At 45.2% G+C, this 24,474-nt stretch overlaps 1 protein-coding gene across 1 annotated transcript in view; it reads right to left on the bottom strand.

Annotated features, from left to right (window-relative positions):
• The window catches only part of LOC138795792 (putative serine protease K12H4.7), a 32,668-nt gene extending 20,421 nt beyond the window's left edge, over window positions 1-12,247 (bottom strand). Inside the window, exons 1-4 of the mRNA XM_069975362.1 lie at window positions 12,034-12,247; window positions 7,361-7,542; window positions 4,201-4,433; window positions 138-273 (exon numbers count right to left, since the gene is read on the bottom strand). Coding sequence (XP_069831463.1) covers window positions 138-273; window positions 4,201-4,433; window positions 7,361-7,542; window positions 12,034-12,207 — 725 coding nt within the window. The 5' untranslated portion in view covers window positions 12,208-12,247. The remainder of the gene's footprint in view (window positions 1-137; window positions 274-4,200; window positions 4,434-7,360; window positions 7,543-12,033) is intronic.
• Between the last annotated feature and the right edge of the window lie 12,227 nt (window positions 12,248-24,474).

The raw sequence follows: 24,474 nt of genomic DNA on the forward strand, positions 1-24,474 counted from the left end.
TATGTACAATATGACAGGTTCCCTTTAAGAAAAACTGGGTTAAAGCGCTAGTGGAAGCTGTAACTAAAACCATATTGTCACCAAGGATTCCCTGAAAGATGCATACGCTTTGTGCAATTCTTACATTAACAACTTACTAAAAATCTTTGCTTATTTTTAGATAATTCTCTTTGTAATCCAGGAGCTCCTGCAGTGTGTCAGAGGCAATCTTAATTGTCCCCGGGCAACCAGAGTGATTTCTTGAGAGTGAATCCTGCACAACTTCCAGGTATTCTACAAAGATTGGTAGGAAAAAAAAAAAAATTGTTAAAACAGACACAACATTACAAACATGTACAAAAGGTCTCATTGGATCTGACTGGACACATGATCATCTATTATTTATTTCAGTCAGTGGTATGCCCAAATACATGGTCTATTTCTGTGCACTTATAGAATAAACTGAAAATACACCTGCAAGCCACAGCATAGAAGAAAGAGTAACAGGTAAATTCCAGCAATGTTTATTGGGCCCACCAAAGATGTGCATACAATAAACATTGCTGGAAGTTACCGGTGACCCTTTCTTCTACGCTGTGGCTTGCTGGATCAGACGTTGGGGTGATCCTTATTATCCACTTGCAAAGTCAAGGTGCCTGGTGCTAGTCCTTCTTTGTTTGTACTATATAATAAACAGACATACAAACTAATTTCCTTAGGTCAGTGTTAGATAATAGTAAGGGTATGTTAACACTACGGAATAAGCACAGAAATTTCAAGTGGAGGCCACGCGGCACACTCCGCTTGAAGTTCCATCTGTCCCATTTCTGCCTCTGCTTGAAATTTCTGTGCGTATTTAGTAGTGTGAACATACCCTAATATGTCCCCATTTGTAACCTGCACTTAGGACCCCATTAGAAAACATCATGGTATTTCAGTACTGGCCGGATGATCTTTACCGCCTCTGAATCTGAATTCCCCGCTGCTCACAATGAAGCATGCAGCCAGAGCCGCACACTCCATTGTGTGCACTGACAGGGTTTTCTGCGGCCACTAGTCACGGAATAGAAAATGGACATGTCAGTTTTTTGCGGCGGCTCTAGGGATCCCGATAGATAGATAAATATATATATTATGTGTATACTACGTAAGGACTGTAGTAATTAAAGCCGTGATCAACAACGCCCGTGATCACTACGGTACTTACGTAGTGTGAACATAGCCTTATAGTGTATATTGATGACTGTCTGAAGTCTACACACCTGTTAGGACACCAGGCTTTGGTCAAATTAAAAAGCTGGAAAAAAGGCCATGAATCATTTCACAACTTTTCCACCTTTAACATCACCTATATGCTGTATAATTTAATTGAAAAACAAATATTTAAAAACAACGTGATTACATAAATATACCCTTACACTAATATTTTGTTATAGCAGCTTTTGAATTTATGACATTACTCTGTACAATTCCTGTCACAGGTAGTGGAGGCAGCAGAGAGCACTGTGTCAGACTGGAAAGAATACACCGCTTTTTGCAGGGCATACAGCAGCTGATACGTCCTGGGAGACTTGAGTTTTTGTTGTTTTATTTTTAAAGGGAACCACTTGTGCTGATTGGACTCCCAGAATGGCTGCACGCACCTGGCAACCGGCTCTTCAGTGGTGTCGAGGTGTTTGCGCTCCGTGGGCTTCATATACAGTAAAATGCATTTTAATCCTGCATGCAAGGCAAGGGGATAGCCGTGAAATAGTCATCTGGGTTGTGACTAGTGACTGCTCTCTGTCCTGTAAGCACACTCTATGGGGTGATTGACAGGCAAGGAGGCCAGTTGGCGGCCGCTAACCACCCTGCAGAGCTTGCCGACAGGACAGAGACCTGTGACTAGTTACAGCCCGGGTGACTAGTTTACGTCTCTCCCCTTTCCTTGCGTGCAGGATTAAAATACATTTTACCGCACATGAAGCCTGCGGAGCCCGAATCCCCTGACACCACCAGAGAGCTGGCGGCCAGGTGCGAGCTGGCGGCTGGAGTACCCTTAAAAAGTACATCATGCATTTAGGGGCCAGGATAAAGTTCTTGTAGCACAGCCCAGGCATATGAAGAACCACTTGGCAGAAATTCCTGCAGCTCCGTGCTGTAGGCCTCTTGGCAGCCTCCCTCCAGTTTTCTTCTCGTCTTTCCCTCTTATTGAGGTACATCCAGTTCTTGGTAATATCACCACTATGCCAAATTGTATCCACTTCTTCATAACCATCTTTACTATGATCTATGATTCTGATGCCTTGGAAAATGTTTTGTATCTGACTGATAGCTTTAATAGTGAGATCCCCTCGATGTGTAGTAAGCTGTTTACGGACCACAGTATTTACTGGGTTATTCAGAATCACTTTAAATGACGGTGGCTGTTTACAGACTACTATTTAACACAAGTTTAAATGTAATTGACCAATTCTGAACACAACTTCATCCCTAAATAAGAGGTTGTTCACACTGCAAATCTAAGATATTTAGAATTTTCTCCTTTAAATCATTTTAGTTTATTTTGTACAGATTATAGTCACATTAAAGGTAGAAACAAAGCTAAAACCAAGTGACCAAAGCCTGGCATTAACAGGGGTGTAAAGACTTTGGATATCCACTGTATTCTTGATATGACTACTAATGTTTGCATCTGTCACCAACAATTACAATTCTGTGCAGGTCAGAGCTCCTCTATCCACCAGCAATAAGAGCTCAGCTGCCGCATGGGCTCTGCTACCATTGAATCTCTCAGCTGCTCAGGAAATGCTTCCCTGCATCACATTATGCACATGGATAGAAGTGGGTTTAAGGGAAGATAAAACATTGCACTTGTCTCCATACTATTGTTATGCTATTGCTTTAAAATGCTATTAAGAGGTAGCATACTGGATCTTGGATAAGAACGTGCAGATCTCGGGAAACTAAGGGATTAAGATTACAACTAGTGTAGAAGACAGATGCTGACTTTACCTGCAACCCAGTCTATGATAAAGGGGGAGCAGATGATAACTGGTGAGTGCCAACCTAAACCCAATATGGAGACTTATTTAACAATTCTGCATCCATATCACATAACACCCGACATCTCTTTTGCTGCAAGTCCTGACGCTTAGTATTACTAATGCAAAGAAGCTATAATGGGCATTTTCCCTCACAGAAATACAAATATACAGACAGGAAAGTTATGTCCAGATCATAGTGAAATAAAGTAGGTAAAATCAACCACTCACTAATGCAAAAAAATATTAAGGAAACTTGTCACCATGTTAATGCCATCCAGTCTGTTACTGTTAGGTATGTCCACACTAAGGAATAACTTGCCATGGATTCCACCACTCATCCCCGGACGCTCCCACCTTCCTCTCCGCCCGTCCCATAGACTCCATTCTATGGTCAGGCAGATACTGCTGTCCGCCCAAAGAATGAACAGGTTCATTCTTCGAGAGGATGGCGGAATCCACCTGACCATAGAATGGACCAGGCTTCTTATTTTATTTCTCGAAGGTCCAGCTCTAATGCTGATGGGATCATTGTAGTCAATGAAAAATATTATGCAAAAATGTCTTTCTTAGGGCTGCATCAGATGGCCCAATGCCTCCCATAAGAGAGTGCCGATCTGCTAGATCAGCACTCGCTTACCGAGCCAGTTACATGGCTTGATAATTATTAAGGAGGAGCTGCATGGAAATAGTTAGCGATGTCTGTGCAGCCCATCCTCTTAAACTGTATACATAACCTCTCCATGGTCCCCGATGTTCTTCTGCCCACTGCTTGCTTCCAGTAGCCACCACTGAAGCCTTAGAGCGGAGCTCTTAACTGACAGGCCGCTCAGCCAATCACTGGCCTGAGCGGCCTGTCAGTTCAGATCCCCTCTCTAAAGCTACAGTGGTGGCTACTGGAAGCGAGGAGTGGGCAGAAGAACATCGGGGACCATGGAGAGGTAATGTATTACAGTCATCAGCCGCACATCAATGTTACAGGTAACGAAGCGCGCCCAGCAGCCAAAGATTTTCAGCACTTAAAGACACAATCAGCCAATGATCATTATCTCTATTACACGGAGTGATAATCAACTGAATTAGCCTGATTCCGCCAATTATTGCTCCGTATACTAGGACCCTTACTTACTAGCCCTACGGATGTAATCCACATGTGAATGTACTGTAAAAAAAAAGTCACATATTCATCCACACCTACCTGAGAAATTTAAAACAGCTTTAACAGGTGCACTGCTAGCCACAGCTGCATGGGCCAAGTGAGGATACTTTATCCGATACCATGCGGCAAGACACCCAGGATAGGAGCCACCAAACACAATCCATTTCCTGTCACCTAATCCCAGTCTCTCAGTCATTACTGTCTGGAAATGGGAAAGATCTGCCAAGGCTTGCTGACTGCTCAGGTAGCTCAGATTCTCCACACTCATATCCCTGTAGGGAGAAGCAAGAAGTTGTCAGTGTAAATATCTTCTATTAGATACTATGTCCTTCTGAAACCTCAATGGAGTGATCACCATCCAGTCTATGATGCCGTGAGCTGGATCAATGCTCTACAACTAGACAAAGCACAAAGCAATGTAGTAAGAACATACATATGAACATCTGAAGATGCAGTTTACTGTCTGGAGACATATTGACTTTAGGGAAGAAGGATTTAAGGGTAGTGATTTCTAACATCCTCAAAATAAGTGACCAGTGCAGCCAGGCGGTGGGCTGTATAGCTAGATCAGTGATTCTCACTTCCAGTCCTCAAGACCCACCAACAGGTCATGTTTTGAGGATTTCACAGGTGATATAATTATAGTCAGTGCACCAGTAACTGCCAATGCTGTTTGTAGAACGGGATATCCGCAAAACATGACCTGTTGGTGGGTCTTAAAGACTGAAGTTGAGAAACACTTAGTATAACCAGTAGGAAGAGGGAGATTGTGATCCCACGGTATAGTGCTCTAGTGAGATATCATCTGGAATACTGTGTCCAGTTTTGGAAACCTCACCTTAAGAAGACTATCAATAAAATAGAACGGGTCCAAAGATGGGCTACGCAAATGGTGGAGGGTGTGAGGCATAAAACATATCAGGAAAGACATAAAGGGGTTATCCAGCACTACAAAAACATGGCCGCTTTCTTCCAGAGACAGCACCACTCTTGTCTCCAGCTTGGGCGGGGTTTTGCTGATCAGTTTCATTGAAGTGAATGGAGCTTAATTGCAAACCGCACCTGAACTGGAGACAAGAGTCGGGTTGTCTCTGAAAGAAAGTGGCCATGTGTTTGTAGCGCTGGATAACCCCTTTAAGGATTTCAATCTGTATAGTCTGGAGGAAAGAAGGGAAAAGGGGGGGCATGATCTAAACCTTTAAAGTGACACTGTCACCCCCTTTTTGCATTATAACTTCTCTACACAGGTGTAAAGGGGAAAATTTTGCAGTTTTCATACCTTACTTTATATCATACGTCATGGTGCTTGTTCCAGTAAAAAGTCATCATTTATCACCTGCGGACTGTGCTACCTGGGCGGGCTTCACTGGCGAAGCGCCACTTAGCCCTGAGTACATCACCACCGCAGGCCCAGTCCCTGTTATATCATCAACACATAGGCACCACCCCCCTCAACAGCCATCGGAACAGGCCAGCCTAAATGTCTAGGCCCCACCCCTTCTAAGTCAGCCCATACCAATGGCGTCTATGCAGTGATGTCACGGGGGTGGGGCCTACCGTGGTGATGTAGGCGGCGCTAAGATGTGCTTTGTACGTGAAGCCCCGCCCAGGTAGCACAATCCGCAGATGATAAAAGATCACTTTTTACTGGAACAAGCACCATGACGTATGATATAAAATAAGGTATGAAAACTGCCAAATTTACCCTTTACACCTGTGTAGAGAAGTTATAATGCAAAATATGGGGTGACAGTGTCACCTTAAGTATGTTAAATTACTGCATAAGGTTCAGGAGGGATGTGTTTTTAATAAAAAACTGAACTCAAGAATGTTGGGGGGCAGATCAGAAGCAACATGAGAAAATATTACTTTACTGATTCACGTTTTTACCCACCTTTATGCGATTCTCTATCTCTGTACTGGATAGTGTACCCTGTATTACCATGTATAAACAATAACATTTGATTAAAAAAAAATATATATATATATATTATAATATATATATATAACTTTACTGAGTAGTAGACTGTGTCTGAAGTCTGTCACCTGGAGACATGCACCCACGAGCTATAAGCTCCATTGGAAGTCTGCACAGTGCCGTTCAAAACCTACAATTATTAGTCCCCCCTTACAGATGTATTGGCATTTTGCTAGGGCGATTACATAGAATATCAGAGTTTTCCTTATACTAATAGCCGAACTGAGCATGACAACACTGCTTAGCAGTCATTCTCCAAGAGAAGATGTCTCCTTTATACAAGTATAAGGAGTATTCCTCTCATTGAAAGACAAGATTTCCCCATGCAAATCATTGGCATAATTTGTGCCTTTCTTTATGACTAACATTGATGCATGCTGCGCTAATGGTACTGAGCCTGCCTTAAAGGGGTTATCCAGCCTGGGGGCACTTTTTGGGGGGGAGCGGGGAGGAGGTGGCTGAAATAAAAGACGTCCACTCACCTCCCTGGTTCCAGCGGCGGGTCCCGCATTACGGCGCTCCGGCGCCCGGTTCCCAGCCGCTTCCTGGTGCCTGACACCGCCCGAGACGCTACGTCTCAGGGCCGCTCAGCCACTCAGTGAAGAAGGCGGGATTCGAGCGGACTTCAAACGGATCCCGCCTCCTTCACTGAGTGGCTGAGTGGCCCTGAGACGTAGCGTCTCAGGCGGCGTCAGACACCAGGAAGCAGCCAAGAACCGAGGACTGGAGCGCCGCAATGAGTGACCCGCTGCTAGCCCCCCCCAAAAAGTGCCCCCAGGCTGGAGCACCCCTTTAATGTCTATCGTAATGCATGTTAGCCTGAGAACAGACATTAAATCTGGAGAAGCAGAATTAGCGATTTGTAACTGTAATTGGACACAGCTTGTGCTGTCCTGCAGTTCCCAAAACAGCCATTGGTGGCAGCAGAGTACCACTGTCAGGCAGGGTTTGCAATAAAACCCCATTCACTTTCAATGAAACGAGTGGCAAAACCTGCCCCCAAACTGGAGACAAGAGGTGGCGCTGTGTCTGGGAAAAAAAAGTGGCCATGTTTTTTTTAAACCTCGAAAACCCATTCAATAAAGTTACAGAGTTATATAACTTTATTAGAGAAATGTAAAAAAGAAATACCCCTTTAAATACTCTTTTTAAGTGTAAATATAAGGTAATATATATCTGCCTGTAGATCATCCCCTACCACCACATCATCATTAACCATACTTAGTTGGGTGACTCTTTCCATAGAATCTGTGCTCCAGTAGTAAACAGAGGGCCCCCATCTTCTCAGCATATGTTATCCAAGTGCCCTGTGTCATCCATGCTGGATTAGCGGCCCCTTCTCCTCCGATCATAAGGAACACAGGTCCACCGCTCTGGGTGAAGGAGTCATTCATAAAGTATCTCTGCAGTAGAAAATGGAACCATGTTGGTAAAGAGGGCTATACATATAATCACTTGTATAATAATGATCATAGAAACCATCACTAGTGACAAAGCTTCTGCCAGCTTCTTTTCATCTATATGTAATCCTCTATCCCCATGTCAGTCCTTACTTCTACACCATACAATATATTATAGACAATTCTCTTTTATGAAAAGATAGCATATAAACTAGCTGCAAAGGAAATAGAAAAGGTGATACACGCTAATAATTTCATGACAGACTTCATTGCAGCATGTGCCCCAGAATGACATTTGCCTGCTTGTGAAATGTGACTGCAATTTCTGATGCTTGTGTACGCCAGGGTTTGCATGACCCCTAGTGGTTACATAAAGAAGTGAATAGTCGTTCTGTGCTCCTGATTTGTATAAAGTTAAAAAAAAACTACAGCACATGCCTTGCTTTTTATGTATATAAAGTACACACATTTACTGAACATATAAAATACACATCATTATGAAATTATTACAGTAGAATATAGTTGTACTGTACTTTCAGTATGTTGGGTGCTCTGGCATATTCTGGTCAGTTCTGGTTGCTGTGTAATTAAGGGAGAGCTAATCACACTGCTTTGCATTACAGATAAGCAAACCCAAGTGTGTGGCAATTAATTACCGATAGCTGAAGAAGTTGGATGCAGCCCAAAGGCTGCCTAGAAAACAAGCATACAGCCATAGGTTGTATCCATGTTTTCCAGGACTTACTAGGACTGCATCCAACTTCTTCAGCCATCTTACCGCATACTCTGGTTCAGCTTGCTCAGAGCAGTTCTGAACCAGCTGTCATTTTCACAGCCAATGCGAGAGAACTTTAGCATGAATGAAGGTGGTGAGGGGGGCTGATCAACAGAGAGTCTTCACTGACCAGCCATTTCCTGTGGGAACGGCATGCGTTTTAAAAATGATGACAGCAGTGCAGAGCGGATGTCCAGGAACAGGTAAGTATACATTGAGGTCATGTCCCCTGCAGCTCCGGCACTATGGCTAATTAGGCATGTATCCCACACAACCCCTTTAAGCAAGCAGTGTACACTGAGTCTTCCCTTTGTAAATCTAACAATTTTTCACAATTTTACAGCCTAGCTAAAAAAAAAAAAAAAAAAAAAAAAAGTAAATCATGTAAATCCTGTTTGTGAAGAGGAACAAAATCACATGAGAATGAGAAGAGGTTTGCATAACAGACCTGTATGCGCAGCACACAGTGTACAAAGGTCAATACTCTTCAGTATTTAGAAGTCAGAGCGTAGATGGAGCAACAAAACATGGACAGAAGCACTATATTGCATACCTACAGATTTTAGTAAACTGCTGGTATAGAGTATATATATATACATATAGATATATATAGATATAGATATACACACATATACTATATCCTTAAAATTATATTAAGGGTATAAGGTATATATACACTTACTAGAACATGCTGCAGATTTTCTGTGCAGTTGATTAATGTAAAGGCCATTAGATGGCTTAGGCATTAGATAGCTTAGGCTATGTTCCCACACAGTATTTTGGTCAGTATTTTGCAACCAAAACCAGGAGTGGATTAAAAACACAGACAGAAAGGCTATGTTCACACACTGCTGAAATTTAGTGAATGGCCGTCATTTAATGGTGAATAATTAACATTATCTTAAAACAATGGGCGTTGTTTTGAAATAATGGCTGTTAATTGCCACTAAATGACGGCCATCCACTAAATTGCGACATTGTGTACATAGCCTTTCTGTGTTTTTAATCCACTCCTGGTTTTGGTTGCAAAATACTGAGCAAAAATACTGTGTGGGAACATAGCCTTGAGGAGGAGGATATTAGCAAGATATCAGAGGAGGGCGAGTTTAACACGTGTTATGGGGGAAAGAAAGGCCGAACGCGACACAGTATGAGGTAGGCTAGCATGACAGGGAAAATGGCGCAGAGTGGGTTATTGTGGGGTGGTATACAGTTTGTGTGGGAAGCTAGGTGGGGGGTGGAGAGTTCAGTGGGAGGTGTTTAAAAGGCCTTCATTTTCCTGAGAGTACCACCCACTTGCCCTCCCTGTGTTTTTGTGTTTTGGTTTGTGTAGGGAGTGGGGTATTTGCTTTAGAGTTATGAAGGGCTCCTGAGCCAGTGGTAGGTGGCTGGGGAGCAGAAAATAATTGGTGACCAGATGTTTTTAGCTTTAAGGTCCCCCTTCTTTCTAATCTGCATTATAGGTTAGGTTATTCATTGTTATTTGTATAGTTTTTTCTGTTATTTATGTTAATAAAATGGCTGCTGTGGCCAAAATTTTCCAAATACAGTGGTGCCTTGGATTACAAGCATAATTTGTTCCAGGACTGTGCTTGTAATCCAAATCTACTCTTAAACCAAAGCAAATTTTCCCAAAAGAAATTATTGAAAAGCAGACAATTGGTTCAACGCCCCAAAAATAATTATTTTATTCTAAATAACATGTAAAACAAATGAAACAAACACTTAGAAACAGCTGAATATGTGATATTATAAGTTACTGCACAGTATAGCAATCAGCATGTGGAGTATAATGTATAATAAGGGCATAAACCTAATAAAACAGCAGCTGTTTGTAGATACAGAATGGAGATGCAGATCCACATAATGCAGTAGCGTAGTACAACAGACTAGAATAGAGAAGCAGGACTGCTGTCAGAGGTCTGTGTGGTCACATGACAGCAATGGAGAAGGGGTGTGTTCAGCATGGACCAATCAGGAAGTGAGAATCACAGAGCGGTGCAGGAGGATATCAACAAAAACTTTTCTATACAGCAGTGTGAATGGCTGAGTGTGAGTGCAGGCACATTATAGCAGCAGTGTGTATAGATGAGTGTAAGTGCAGGCAGATTATAGTAGAAATGGAGAGGATAGGAAACACAAGGACTGACAGGGAGTATTAAGGAATGAGCAGGGCATATGTGGGCACATACATGCAGCACTCTGTCCGGGGAGAGAGGGGTTACAGCTATGAAAAGATTACCTCCCAGTCCTGTCCCCTGATGTAAGCCTCAGTCTGGAGTGGAACTGCTATGATTTGGAAGGTAAGGGGGAACTTCCTGGGTCACAGTACAGAGCTGTAGACCACCCTATACAGGCCATGCCCCTCCCCCACAGCACAGGGAGCTCTTAATCCAAAGCAATGCTCTTAAAGGGGTTATCTAGCGCTACAAAAACATGGCCACTTTGTTCCAGAGACAGCACCACTCGTCTCCAACTTGGGCGGGGTTTTGCTACTCGGTTCCATTGAGGTGAATGGAGCCTAACTGCAATCCACACCTGACCTGGAGACAAGAGTGGTGTTGTCTCTGAAAGAAAGTGGCCATGTTTTTTTAGCACTGGATAACCCCTTTAATCCAAGTTACAATTTTGAAAAACTGTGATCTCTTCTTGCAAAACACTCTTAATCCAAGTTATTCTTAAACCATGATACCACTATACTAGGTTTGTGTGGTTTTGATGGCCCAGGTTTAAATGGGGGTTAAAAAGTAAGATATGCCAGTCACAGCATCATAAATGTGTAAAAAAAAAAAAAAGTGCAGATTCATGACCTGCAATCAAAAATACACCAACGGTGGACTATCTGCTACTGTCACATTGCAGTTACGATGTGTCTTATGTTGCAATGTGACACTATGGCGGCATTGTGTTATTTTTGTTGCCTTGTAGCATTAGCTGTAGCAGATTTCTGCCAGGGCAGCAACCTGTTCCTTCTTTTACACTTTTAAGGCTGGGTTCACACTGCGTATATTTGAGGCTGTATAGCAACCAAAACAAGGAGTGGATTGAAAACACAGAAAGGATCTGTTCACATAATGTTGAAATTGAGTGGATGGCCGCCATTTAATGGCAAATATTTGCTGTTATTTTAAAACAACGTCTGTTATATTGAAATAATGGAAGTTATTTACCGTTATATGGCGGCCATCCACTCAATTTCAACATTGTGTGAACAGATCCTTTCTGTGTTTTCAATCCACTCCTGGTTTTGGTTGCTATGAGGACCTGACTTGAGGACCAAATACAGCCTCAAATATACATAGCGTGAACCCAGCCTAATAGAAGGTAGAGTTAGGTAAAAATAAGGGCAAATAACGGCCAACCATGATTATTAATATTGGCTGCTTTTTAGCAACAACGCCAGTTATTCGCCCATATTTTTACATTGTGGAACATAACCTTATAGGGTATAAGTGTTACCTGTCCCGTCAGACCACACCTCATGCAGTGAAACACAGTTCATTAAAGGTGAGCAGGTGCCGTACCATCACCAGGTAAGTCCAGAGACGTACATACAGTTACGTGCACAGAATTACTATCTAACCGCAGTCTAAGAGGGTCACACTCCACAGATACCACTGACAGGTTCCTGTCATTACTGTGGCATAGAAGAGAAACTAAGATTAGGTGCTTGTAGTATTAGTCTATGAAAGTATTATGAGTGTCTCAGTATAACTTGCCTGCTGCCAGACTCTGGTGTCAGCCCCATCGAAGTGATCCAGCCTTTGTGTAAACCAGCGATCCTGCACTGTGACCAGGACTTCAGCTTTGACTCGAAACCTCCTATGTGTGAAAGCATGGCTGCCTGACAACCAGAGCCCTGCCAGGAGCAGCAGTAGCCGTGTGCACGCCATGTCCTTGCTGCTGTCTCCTGCAGTCACATGACTCCTATATCAGCTGACTTCCCCCTTTGTGAGAAATAAGCTGACGTCTGGGAGTAATCTATAAGGAGTGTCCTCTCACATGATACACCAGGGCTTCAGCAAAGCTGTGAGCTCTGGAAAGAGGAGAGGTAAAAGGCCATAAGGGTGCGTTCACACCTACTGAATTTGCTGCAGATTTTATCTACTTATTTATATTGGTTAAATCTGCACCAAGTGTCAACATACCGTTATATTAAGGCCGTCAGCCAGAATAACTTTCTCTCATTACAGGGTTTTATTTGAGTGAAAACCAGAAGTAGATCTTTAGAGAACAACAAATAAAGGACTGTGTTCACACCTAGGGGGACATTTACTAAGGAGTCTAATGTGTGTGACTATTCTAATGAGGACTGGTGTATATTTTGTTCCAATATATTGTGTGTGATTTATAAAAATGTAGCATTGCCATAGTGAATGTATCTAAGTAAAAAAAGTAGCAAATATTGTTGCAAAAAGTAAAAAATTGCACAGGCAAATTCAACTGGTGCTGACCAGACGCAGGCCTGCACCTGCTTGTGCGACCAAAAAGTCGCAAATGGTAAATTGGGAGCTAATCCCGGATTATGGGAATTTTTGAGTGAATACTCAAAACAGGCAGATTAAAAAAAAGTTGCATCTAAAAAATATTCACCCATCGAACACTGGTTCATAAATAGGACTTAGACCAAAAATGGCCGAAAAATCTAGTTATTTACCTAAAAATAGGCTCAAAGCCCTTGATGAATTTCCCCCATAGAATTTATTCAATATATTGGTCAATATTTTGAGTCAAAATCAGAAACAGACTTCACATGTATTCATATTGTGCATTTATGCTGATTTTTTTCACATGCATTTTCGATTAGTGAACTCCCATGTCTCTCAGTCCACTAATCTAAATAGGGTCATTCGTGTCCTCAGTTGTGTGTGGTATTGCAGCGCAGTTTCATTGTAGTGAGTGGAGCCAAGTTGTAATACCTAAAACAACCCAAGGACAGGTACAGTATGGCGCTGTTTTGATTAAAGAAAAAGTAACTTTGGGGGAGAGTTATCAAAATGATGTAAAGTAGAATTGTCTTAGTTGCCCCTAGAAACCAATCAGATTCCACCTTTAATTTTTCAAATAATCTGTGAGGAATGAAAGGTGGAAACTGATTGGTTGCTAGAGGCAACTAAGACAATTCTACTTTACACCAGTTTGATAAATCTCTCCCTATGTTTTTCTAACTCTGGATAACCCCTTTAAGTTGAAGGGCCACATGTGCATATAACATACATTGCAATGAAAGTAATGGCACCTTTGTATATGGCATCTCCATTGGTGCTACAGTTAAAAAAAAAATATATGTTATTACTGTCTGGAAGTGCCGTAGCCTAGGCTATGGCAGGGGCAGTGCTCTCAGTCTCAACGCCTCTCCTTGCTCACTTTCCCCGCTCTCTCTTTCCTTGAGGGACAGCTTGGGCTCTGCATATCAATGACAATACATCACTGTCAATTGCAACACCATTGACAGGGAGAGCCTTAGCTGTCCATCAAGGAGGAGGAGGGTAGGGAAAGCTTTTTTCCTTATGCCACCCCTTGGTTGGTAGGAGAGCAGGGGTGGTAGTGTGGTTTCCCACCACGGTTGTTGGTATTGACACCCTTCGCAAAAGTCTGTACTTAATAGAGTAAGTGGTAATGTAGCAGCACCAAAGGTTTGCCACTAGATGTCGTCGTTACAAGTATTTGTGTCCAGAAATTGCACAGCGGTAGGAGCTAAAGGGTTATTGTTTTTCTTATGTACCACATGGATCTGTACACCAATGAGATTTCTTTCTTCTTCTAACCTATCATCTTTCTCTTTACTTCCTACACACGCACTCCTCACCCACTCACAGCACAGTTTACAGAAGCTGTAGGAAGGGTGTCACATGGGTAGAGGAAGTGTGAGGCCTTTTGCTTAGGATTCTGTAGAGGAAGGACGCAAGCTAGGATGCTCCCTACAGCAGTCAAGTTGAGCCCTGGCCAGTCCAAGTTGTGGTCTATACGTTGAGCAGAGCACATGTACCTAAACACAGTTTTCCCTCAAGCAATCGTATTACACACTATGCAGTGTTAAGCTACTACTAGAGAGGACAAGTCAGGGATCATCCTAATCCATGCAATGGACAACAGGAACACAGTGCAGGACAGTATCCACAAGAAGTAAAGGAACCGATCCGGATAGAGCAAAGTTGCTAGAACCCAAAGCACTCTATCTTGCAGCGCGGGTGTAATCAGAGAACTCTGACCACTCTGCTCATCCTAGGTAACAAGGTCTGGGGCTTCTGTCACCCTCTAGGACGGGTCACCCTACACTGGTTGGCAATAGGTGGTGCAAAGACTGAAGAGTCAAAACACGGCACAAGTATTCTCTCTACTCTCAAATATTCTCCTTATTTTACCTCTAAAGTTTCGGCAGATCACAATACTACTTGGATGGGGACTCCGTCAACATCCTCCTCTCTGCTCTTCTGATCCTTTTCTACCTCTCAGTACGCAGCTCAGCCAGCACGGCTGTGTCACTCCTTCTACTTTCAGTACAGATCTGGTTTCACAAGTATAAAGTAACTTATCAAGACGAAGGTATACTGTATTTTTGTGTGTCTAGTATTTTCACAGTAAACAAGATTATATTTATTTTAACGGGACTCTGTGGTTCTTCACCAAGCACCGACACAGTAATCACACTTCCCTCGGGTTATCTCCCCTTTCTGTGGATGACACTGCCAATAGTCCGGGTGGGTCACTACTCCACTCCGGATCACCGTGATAATTGCCCAAGGGAAGAAGGTATAGCCAGCCTACTCAAAATAAAAGCAGGTGTGCCAGCATACCTGTGTGCCCAACCGGCACTGGCGTCACGTCAAAACACCAATGGGCAGGGCTATACCTAGGCTAACCACTACACCAGTGGAGTCATGCTGTTCCACCTAACCTGTGACCGTCCGTCTGTCACTGCTCACTACATCTGAGCCGCCACAGTAGAAACATAATCAGATGTTATACTTACCTGTACCTGTGCCCCCCGCAGCTCAGTACCACAGCTTACAGTCACCTGCCAATCTCCCATACCTCCTGGTCCTGTGACTGGCTTCAGTCACTGACTGGCTGAGCGGATAGTTCCTGTCGGGTCGTAATGACACAGGAACTGGAATAAAACTGGAGACCTTAGGCTAACAGTGACCTGGTGGTGCTGTGGCTCTGAAGGCCTTGAGACAAGTAAGTATAACTTCTTCATTATGTTCACACCACCCCCTGCCCACCCTGGTTTTTATACATTTGTCCAGAGTTCTCCTTTAAGCCACTCCCCATTTTCTATTTTCCTTTCTCATAATGAATCAGAGTCAGATACTGAGTAAGATAGCCTGTTTGTGACTCTTTAAATCCAATAAAGCTATCTTAATATTCCTCTGCCTGTGGGTTGTTCTGAAAGAAGTGAGGCACAGAAAATTCTATCTGCCAACGATTTTATACCACACAGACACCATAAGGCTTTCAATATGAAGACAGACAAGATAAACCTCAGGACCACTCTTACTGCGTCCACCTGGGAGCCAATTATATAAGCACTGGAAAATCAGATCCAGATTGTTCCCACTGAGCGTTCTCTCCGCCATGCTGCTTTAATTGCCATTTACAGCCGTCCTGTACATGAAAACAAAACCATTTCCAGCTATAGAACATTCTATTCAATTTGTGATGTTTCTTGTTCTTCAGATCTTTTCATGACTCCCTTCGTGATGGTGCCCAGCAGGTGCAAACAATTTTGATAGAACAGGTCACAATAAGGTTTAGCGATAGATGTACTATGTGTCCTGTTTTTTTTGTTTGTTTGTTTTTTTAAAGCCATAAAGCACTGACCTGGATAATACTGTTTTTGGGGTATGGATTGCATGGTGCACTTTGTGGAGGCATTGAGCTGCTGTGGATAATATATGCTTGTGTTGCAAATGGATTAATTGGTCTACACCATGGGCAGTAAATCTGAAGATGTGGTTTTCTAACCCCTTCGCATCCCATGATGTACCTCATAGGTCATGGCGGCACAAGGGGAGTTCAGAGAGGGGTCCCGCCGGGACCCTACTGTCAATGGCGCCACTCCCGGCTGCTATCTGCAGCCAGGAAGCGCCTCTGTTAGCTGAAGCAGGTCCCGCTGCCGCGCCGCCTAATTAAGCATTTAAATGCCGCTTTTAAACCTGACAGCTGCATTTATATTGTAACGCCTGGAGTAGTGGATCCACTGGACCGACACCAGCGATGGCACTAACCTCACCAGGGGGCGGAGTCTAAGGGGCCGCTGGTTTTCACCAGAGCCCGCCGCAAGGCGGGATGGACTTGCTGCGGCAGGCGACCCCCAGGTCGCTACCCCTGGCTTGGTTGCTGGTGTCGGCAGGCGAGGCGTGGCAGGAGATGGCACAGGCAATGGTCTGCAGGTGAGAGCGCACGTGACAGGCTGAACACGGGAACAGATGGAGTGACAGGGGAACAGGAACCAGGAACAGGGACTTGGGACCAGGTAACGGATAGGACTCAGGAACAGGGACTAGGACCAGGTAACGGATAGGACTCAGGAACAGGGACTAGGACCAGGTAGCGGAATAGGACACAGGAACAACAGGGGGCTGGGCCAACGCTATGGGAAGCATGTAGAGGCTCCAACACTAAGGACAGGGCATGCTGGGATTTATAGGGGAGTGATTGGTGCCACTAACCAATTAGGAGCGCACTGCCCCTTTAAATCTGAGACAGCCGGCGCGCGCGCGCCCTAGGAGGCGGGGACGCGCGCCGGCCGGCACAGACCGCGACATGCACGGAGGAGAGGTGAGGCGCCCCAGGGGCCGAAGCAGCAGCAGCGCCGGGTCCCTACACAAGGACCCCGGCGGCTGCACGGGACAGGAGGCGGTCGCGGCGGCAACCCGGGACGCGGGAAGCCGCCGCGGCCATGACAGTACCCCCCCCCCTTTGGCCTCCCCCTCTTTCTTGCCTGCAAATGGTACAGGAAGCCACAAAGTCTTTGACATCTTGGGATAGACTGGGCCACCAGTAGTGGCGAGAGATCCGTTGGCCGGTCTTACGGACTCCAGGGTGCCCGGCCTCCAACGAGGAATGTCCCCACTTCAAAATACCTCTTCGAAGCGCAGGGTGAACATGAGTCTTTCCGGGGGGTACTCTCCGAAGAGTGGAGGTGACGACTGGTACTAGGCGATCAGGCGGTATAACGTGGCAAGGGAATGTGGGTCTGTGGACGAGGTCCTTCTGTAAGTTCTCCCGGTGGTGAGAGGACATGACCTCAGTCTTGGGTACGGAGAGAGGGTACACCTCGGCAGAGAAGGCATCCGCCGAGTCTTGGTCTTCTGCCGGTAGGCCGGATAGAGGCTTGGCAGGGACAGAAAACGACATAGTACACTTGGTCTGAGGTGACTTGAGACACTGGTTGGAACAGTCCTGACCCCAACTGAGAATCTCCCCGGTTCTCCAGTCCAGCTGAGGGGCATGTTCTTGCAGCCACGGGAGTCACAGGAGGACCACGGGAGTCCCAGGAGGACCGCGGGGGAAGAATAGGGCAGGACGTAGAAGGATATCTCTTCTTGATGTAAAGGACCCACCTGGAGGACTAAAGGTGCGGTCTGGTAGTACACACGGCCGGTAAGAATTTCGCCCGTGACCGAGGAGATAGTCAGGGGCCTGGCTAGTCGGGTCACGGGTAGCCGCCATCTTTGGACCAATGTTGCCGCAATAAAACTGCCTGCTGACCCAGAATCGAGGAAGGCAGTAGTCTGATGATTTTGTCCTGAGGGAGTCCGGATGGAAACTGGCATAGACAGACTTGGAAAGGTGGCATTCACACCTAGGGACACCTGTCCCACCGGACCTAGGTGCGAGCATTTTCCGGATGTTTGGGGACGTAGGGGACATCCCAGCTGGAAGTGATCGGAACCACCGCAATAGAGACAGAGATTCCGCTCCAGGCGCCGGATTCTTTCATCAGGCGTCAGGTGAGCCCGTTCCACCTGCATAGGAATCTCAGGAGAGGGCTGGGACATCGAAAGGTCAGGATTCTGGAAAACCGGCGCCAGCTGGGGATGGCGACGGGAACGGCTTAGTAAATGTTCATGCCGAACCTCCTCCTCCCTCTCCGAAAAACGAGTATCAACTCGGGTGGCCAGTAGAATGAGTTCGTTCAGGGAGGTAGGCAGGTCTCGGGCAGCGAGCACGTCTCTCACCCGACTAGACAGACCCTTCTTGAAGGTGGCCAATAGGGCGGCCTCGTTCCAGTCCAATTCAGCTGCCAGGGTGCGGAACTGGATGGCGTAGTCACCAACAGAGGAGCTGCCTTGAGAGAGGTTGAGGAGAGCAGTCTCGGCTGAAGAAGCACGGGCAGGTTCCTCAAAGACGGAGCGAAACTCGAATAGGAAGGCCCGGAGATTGGCAGCAACAGGATCATCACGGTCCCACAGTGGCGTGGCCCAGGCCAGGGCTCTACCTTCCAATAGGCTGATGATGAAAGCCACTTTAGAGCGCTCGGTGGAAAACTGATTACTCAAAAGTTCAATGTGCATGGTGCACTGAGTCAAGAATCCTCTGCACAACTTAGAGTCCCCAGAGTACTTGCTTGGGAGAGCCAGTCGGAGTGAAGAAGAAGCGTCAGGAGGGGATGTGCGCTGGGCAGTAGTCTGCTGCTGTAAGGCGGTAGTGAGTTGCTGGATCTGCTGCGACTGTTTCTGGATTTGTTGCGCCTGCTGAGCGACCACTCTGGCGACGTCACGGAGATCAGGCACCTCGTCGGGATCCATGGTTGGAGCCTACTGTAACACCTGGAGTAGTGGATCCACTGGACCGACACCAGCGATGGCACTAACCTCACCAGGGGGCGGAGTCTAAGGGGCCGCTGGTTTTCACCAGAGCCCGCCGCAAGGCGGGATGGACTTGCTGCGGCAGGCGACCCCCAGGTCGCTACCCCTGGCTTGGTTGCTGGTGTCGGCAGGCGAGGCGTGGCAGGAGATGGCACAGGCAATGGTCTGCAGGTGAGAGCGCACGTGACAGGCTGAACACGGGAACAGATGGAGTGACAGGGGAACAGGAACCAGGAACAGGGACTTGGGACCAGGTAACGGATAGGACTCAGGAACAGGGACTAGGACCAGGTAACGGATAGGACTCAGGAACAGGGACTAGGACCAGGTAGCGGAATAGGACACAGGAACAACAGGGGGCTGGGCCAACGCTATGGGAAGCATGTAGAGGCTCCAACACTAAGGACAGGGCATGCTGGGATTTATAGGGGAGTGATTGGTGCCACTAACCAATTAGGAGCGCACTGCCCCTTTAAATCTGAGACAGCCGGCGCGCGCGCGCCCTAGGAGGCGGGGACGCGCGCGCCGGCCGGCACAGACCGCGACATGCACGGAGGAGAGGTGAGGCGCCCCAGGGGCCGAAGCAGCAGCAGCGCCGGGTCCCTACACAAGGACCCCGGCGGCTGCACGGGACAGGAGGCGGTCGCGGCGGCAACCCGGGACGCGGGAAGCCACCGCGGCCGTGACATATATGCTCTGTACCTCATGTCCCTGGTGTCTAGTGGGACGCATATCCGTTCTTCTGCCCGGGCTGGGCCTCAGCTTTGCACGGCTCGGCAATCTATTGCTCTGGTCTGCAGCAGGCCAGAGCAATGTATCACTGATCTAATGGATCAGTGCTTTGTGTATACACAGCACTAATCTCTATGAGAAATCAATGCTGGGTATATACAAGTCCTCTTATATACTTATGGTGGGCAAATATTTTTATGGGGACTTTTCTGGAAGGGACACAGGCAAGTGCCCACGTTTGTGTGGATCCATTTCGTGCACCACCACCTCTCTGGGCTCAGGTTCACATGGTAAACCGTATGATGTTCCTCAATGCAGTCTTGACATGGCAGGCATGTCTTAGGCAAAGGGATGATGTCGTTTATACCGTAATTGTTGCGGCTGTCCAACAGAGTATCCACCTCAAATAGCACCACAAATCGTCAGACATCACGCATCATCTGCCAATGGGTGACCTGGAAATAGCAGTTCTGCATGAATACGGTGACCTGTGTGGGTACAGTTTATCTATTTAGCATCTTTTCCATAGGGTGGGTGCTGGCGTTATGACGTCTTATTGTGATGGCTTCACCCTTAGTCTGTTGTCTCAGCAGTGGCAGTGTTTTCCTACTGGTCCCCACAGAGGAGGCAGAGGTAGATGTTCTTGACCTCCTGCTTCCTAGTGACTGACTGACAGTGATAGGGGCTGAGTGATGGTAGCTGCAGCTGTTGGTGGTTACGGGCAAGGAGGGGTGTGGGTGTCCCAGTTCTTTCTTACAGGCAGTCAGGTGGTGGTGTTCCAGGTGCTGCCGCATAGAAGTTTTACCTGGGTTTAAACACAAACCCGACCCATTTTATGATCACAGATGTTACAGATAGCATCATGTTTTTTTTTATGCCACCAACACAGAAAAAACTGCTAATACATGTAAGTATAGACTAACAGTGCCCCACAGTAAAATAACATTAGTATGTGGAATGGCTATGGTGGCCTCTCCAAAATCATGGTGCAATTGCCCCATATCGTTCTGGCCAAGCAAAAGAAAAAATCAAACAACTTCTACAGCTTCTGCCTGGTATGTATTAGCTACGTAGGTACAGATGGCACTAATTCCATCTCTCCATATCAGTGGAAAATGTAATCAGAAAGTAGTGCTTGATGCGGTCAAGGAAATAAAATCAAATTAAATCCATCACCTGATGAACAATTGTTTGCTCACCTATTGGCTGGTTGTGGTGTCCGGACACTGGTGCTGTCTAGAGCACTGGAGTCACTCTTTCAGGTTCACAAGTGGGAGATGTAGTACTGTGTTTTCTAGTTGTTTCTCCTAAACACAGCTGAAGCCAAGTGTCAAATGTTTTGTACTACGTGTTTGTGTGCTGACCAGTCACAGGAGCTCTTTCTTCTAACCTATCTCTTATTCTCTCTCTCTTACACACACTCAGCCCCACCACTCACAGGAGGGTTTAAAATAGCCCCTGTAGGAAGAATTAGTCTTGGTGGAGGAAGTGAAGTCAGTTCCTTACTAGTATTAAAAGTGAGAGAACATAAAACCAACCAGTTCCTGCAGAAGTTAAGCTGGGGCCTGGCTTGGCCAGGACCCTGTCAGGGACCAAAGATTACGAACCAAAGTTTTCTTTATGCAAGCAAATAAATTCAGTATTTAGTGCTAAGTCCATTTAGGGGAAAGAAGCCACCTAGGATAACCCTAGCTTATGCCAGGAACCTCTCTAAACAATGCAGGGCAGTCTCCTGAAACAAGAGGAACTGACCCCAGTAGGACAAAGCTACCAGGGAAAAGGTCTACATATACTACTGCGCAGCGCAGGACGACTGGGAAGTCTCGGCAACCTGCTACACCCAGATAACCGATGACTGGGGCTCTAATTGCCCACCTAGGATGAATATCTCTCAACTAGGGGGCATAAGGCAGTTTAGAGCCACAACTGGCATCCGTGAGTACAGAAATTTTCTTATCTCTACCTCTACACTTGTAGCGGCAGAGCACATATGCTACATTGGGCAGGACTCCTCTGGCAATTCCTCTTCCTTCTCTCTACTAAGCACCTTTTTCTACAAGCACTGGTTCTACCTCACTGTCAGCCACAACATTCCCGTGTCAAGATTTGCACTACTGTATTACGTGTACTGTTAAACTCAAGTCTTATTTAGTAAAGTGTTCTAATTTTGACTAAACGCACAGGATTCTGTCAAATCTGTTTGCACCCGCACCCACACACACCACCGTACACTTGGGTTATCTACCTGTGCTGTGAGTGAAGGTACCAACTACCTGGGTGGGTCTGCTACCACTCTAGGTTACCGTGACAAGTGCCCAAGTGACCCTCAACACTCCCAGAGGTTACCGACCATTGGGCACAGTAAACTAGCCAAAGCAGGTACCTACATCACACATGTACAAAAAACACCCAATACTACAACAGAAGTGGCCGAGTTTTACATGGCTCCCTGTAATAAGTTTCTTATATTATTCAAAAGACATATATTTTACAAGTCTTCCTGAATGGACAAGAACTTAGCAGACTGGGTCTGTTTATCTAATTAATTTTTTGAAGGGGTGCATTACAGAAAACAAAAATCAAATCAACTGGTGTCAGAAAGTTATACAGATTTGTAAAATACTTCTATTTAAAAACCTCAAGTCTTCCGGTACTTATCAGCTGCTGTTTGTCCTGCAGAAAGTGGTGTATTCTTTCTTATCAGACACACTCTCTCTGCTGCCTCCTCTGTCCGTGGGAGGAACTGTCCACAGTAATGTCATAAATTCAAGCTACTATAACAAAGAATTACTGTAGGGGTGTGCATATTTATGCAAGGACATTTTTATTTTTTCACACTAAAATGTTTAATAGTGTTAATTGTGCAGCATATAGGTGACATTAAAGGTGGAAAAGTTGTGAAATAATTCTGACGGGAGAGGTTTTTCTAATGCTTCCTGTCAGGGACAGAGGTGGCAGCCAGGAGCAATGTGTTAGACTGGAAAGAATACTCTACTTCCTGCAGGATATACGGCTGCTGATAAGTACTGGAAGGATCAAGTTATTTAAATGAAAGTAATTTACAAATCTGTTTTACTTTCCGACACATTTATTTTAAAAAAAAATCCCTCCAGAGTACCCCTTTAAATTGTCATCCTTTTTTAATAATAATAATAATAATAATAATAATAATAATAATAATAATAATAATAATATTTATTCTCTGTAGCCTACTTGTTCACCTTAAAGCTTAAAGGTGAATAATTCTTTCAAACAATTGATTTCCTTATTTGCTTACTTATATTTAAAAATCTCAATCCTTCCAGTACTTATCAGCTGCTGTATGTCCTACAGGAAGTGGTGTTTTCTTTCCAGTGTGACACAGTGCTCCCTGCTGCCACCTATATCCATGTCAGGAACTGTCCAGAGCAGTGCAAGATTCCCATAGAAAACCTCTCCTGCTTTGGACAGTTCCTACAAAGAGCAGAAGTGTCAGCAGAGAGCACAGTGTCAGACTGGAAATAATATACCACTTCATGCAGGACATACAGCAGCTGACAAGTACTGGGAGACTGAAGATTTCTAAATAGAAGTAAAGTACAAATCTATATTACTTTCTGGCACCAGCTGATTTGAAAGAAAACATTTTTGAGAGTACCACTTCAAGGGCTTATAAGAGTGAAATACCTCTCTGTCCCTTTTTATACCAAGTGACTGAATCCCTGGCACGGAGACTTGTGTTTGCAGCGGGATAAGGATTAGGGGTGGACTGCAGGAGGGACATGTGGACATGACTGCAGATGCCATCTTCAATGCATCTCCAGCAACAAGCAGAGAGACCAAGAGTCAAAAACACTAAATGATGCCATGGTCTGCAGCGGTTTAAGACATATACCAAGTGGTCTTCCTGCCTCTGTCCATCTGAAAGATTTTGAATGCTACAGAGTCAGGCTAGGTTCACACTGCGTTTTCAGCATCCGTTTAACACATCCGTTTTTTGCAAAAAACGCATGAAAAACGGATTGCAAAAAACGGATTCATTTGTGTGCATCCGTTTTTCCATTGACTTCCATTATAAAAAAAACGGATCCGTTTTTTTTGGCGGACCAAAACGGACCAAAAAACGTTGCTGACCCTATTTTTCTGGACGTTAAAAAAAACGGATCCGTTAAACGGATGCTGAAAACGCAGTGTGAACCTAGCCTAACAAGTAGTGAAGTAATGATGTCAGGGTTCTGCCGCTTTGTATGCTTATTTTACCACTATTGCCATGACCCTTCTGTCTTATATACATTTATTCCTGGAACAATAGGTGACAAATTATGTGGTCATCCCTTTTCTAAATAAATCATTATTATAATTGTAATACAGTGTCCAAGTATTCAGCTACAAAGGTGCACGGGGCAAACTGACATGCTGTGGTGGAGCGGTTCATTGTCAAATCACCCCGGGGCTACTAGATGTGTCTAAAAGAAACAGTTCAGTTAACCCTACGGTGTATGGAGTTACAAAGCTGGTGGATAGTCGCTGCACCTCTGCTAACAAAATAGCATTTTAATATTCACTGCGGAAACAAAACCTGGACCTGTGCTCATGGCTTCTGCTTCATCGAATGGATGGGCGTTGGTGTGT

The sequence above is a fragment of the Dendropsophus ebraccatus genome, chromosome 6, assembly GCF_027789765.1.
Source record: "Dendropsophus ebraccatus isolate aDenEbr1 chromosome 6, aDenEbr1.pat, whole genome shotgun sequence".
NCBI lineage: Eukaryota > Metazoa > Chordata > Amphibia > Anura > Hylidae > Dendropsophus > Dendropsophus ebraccatus.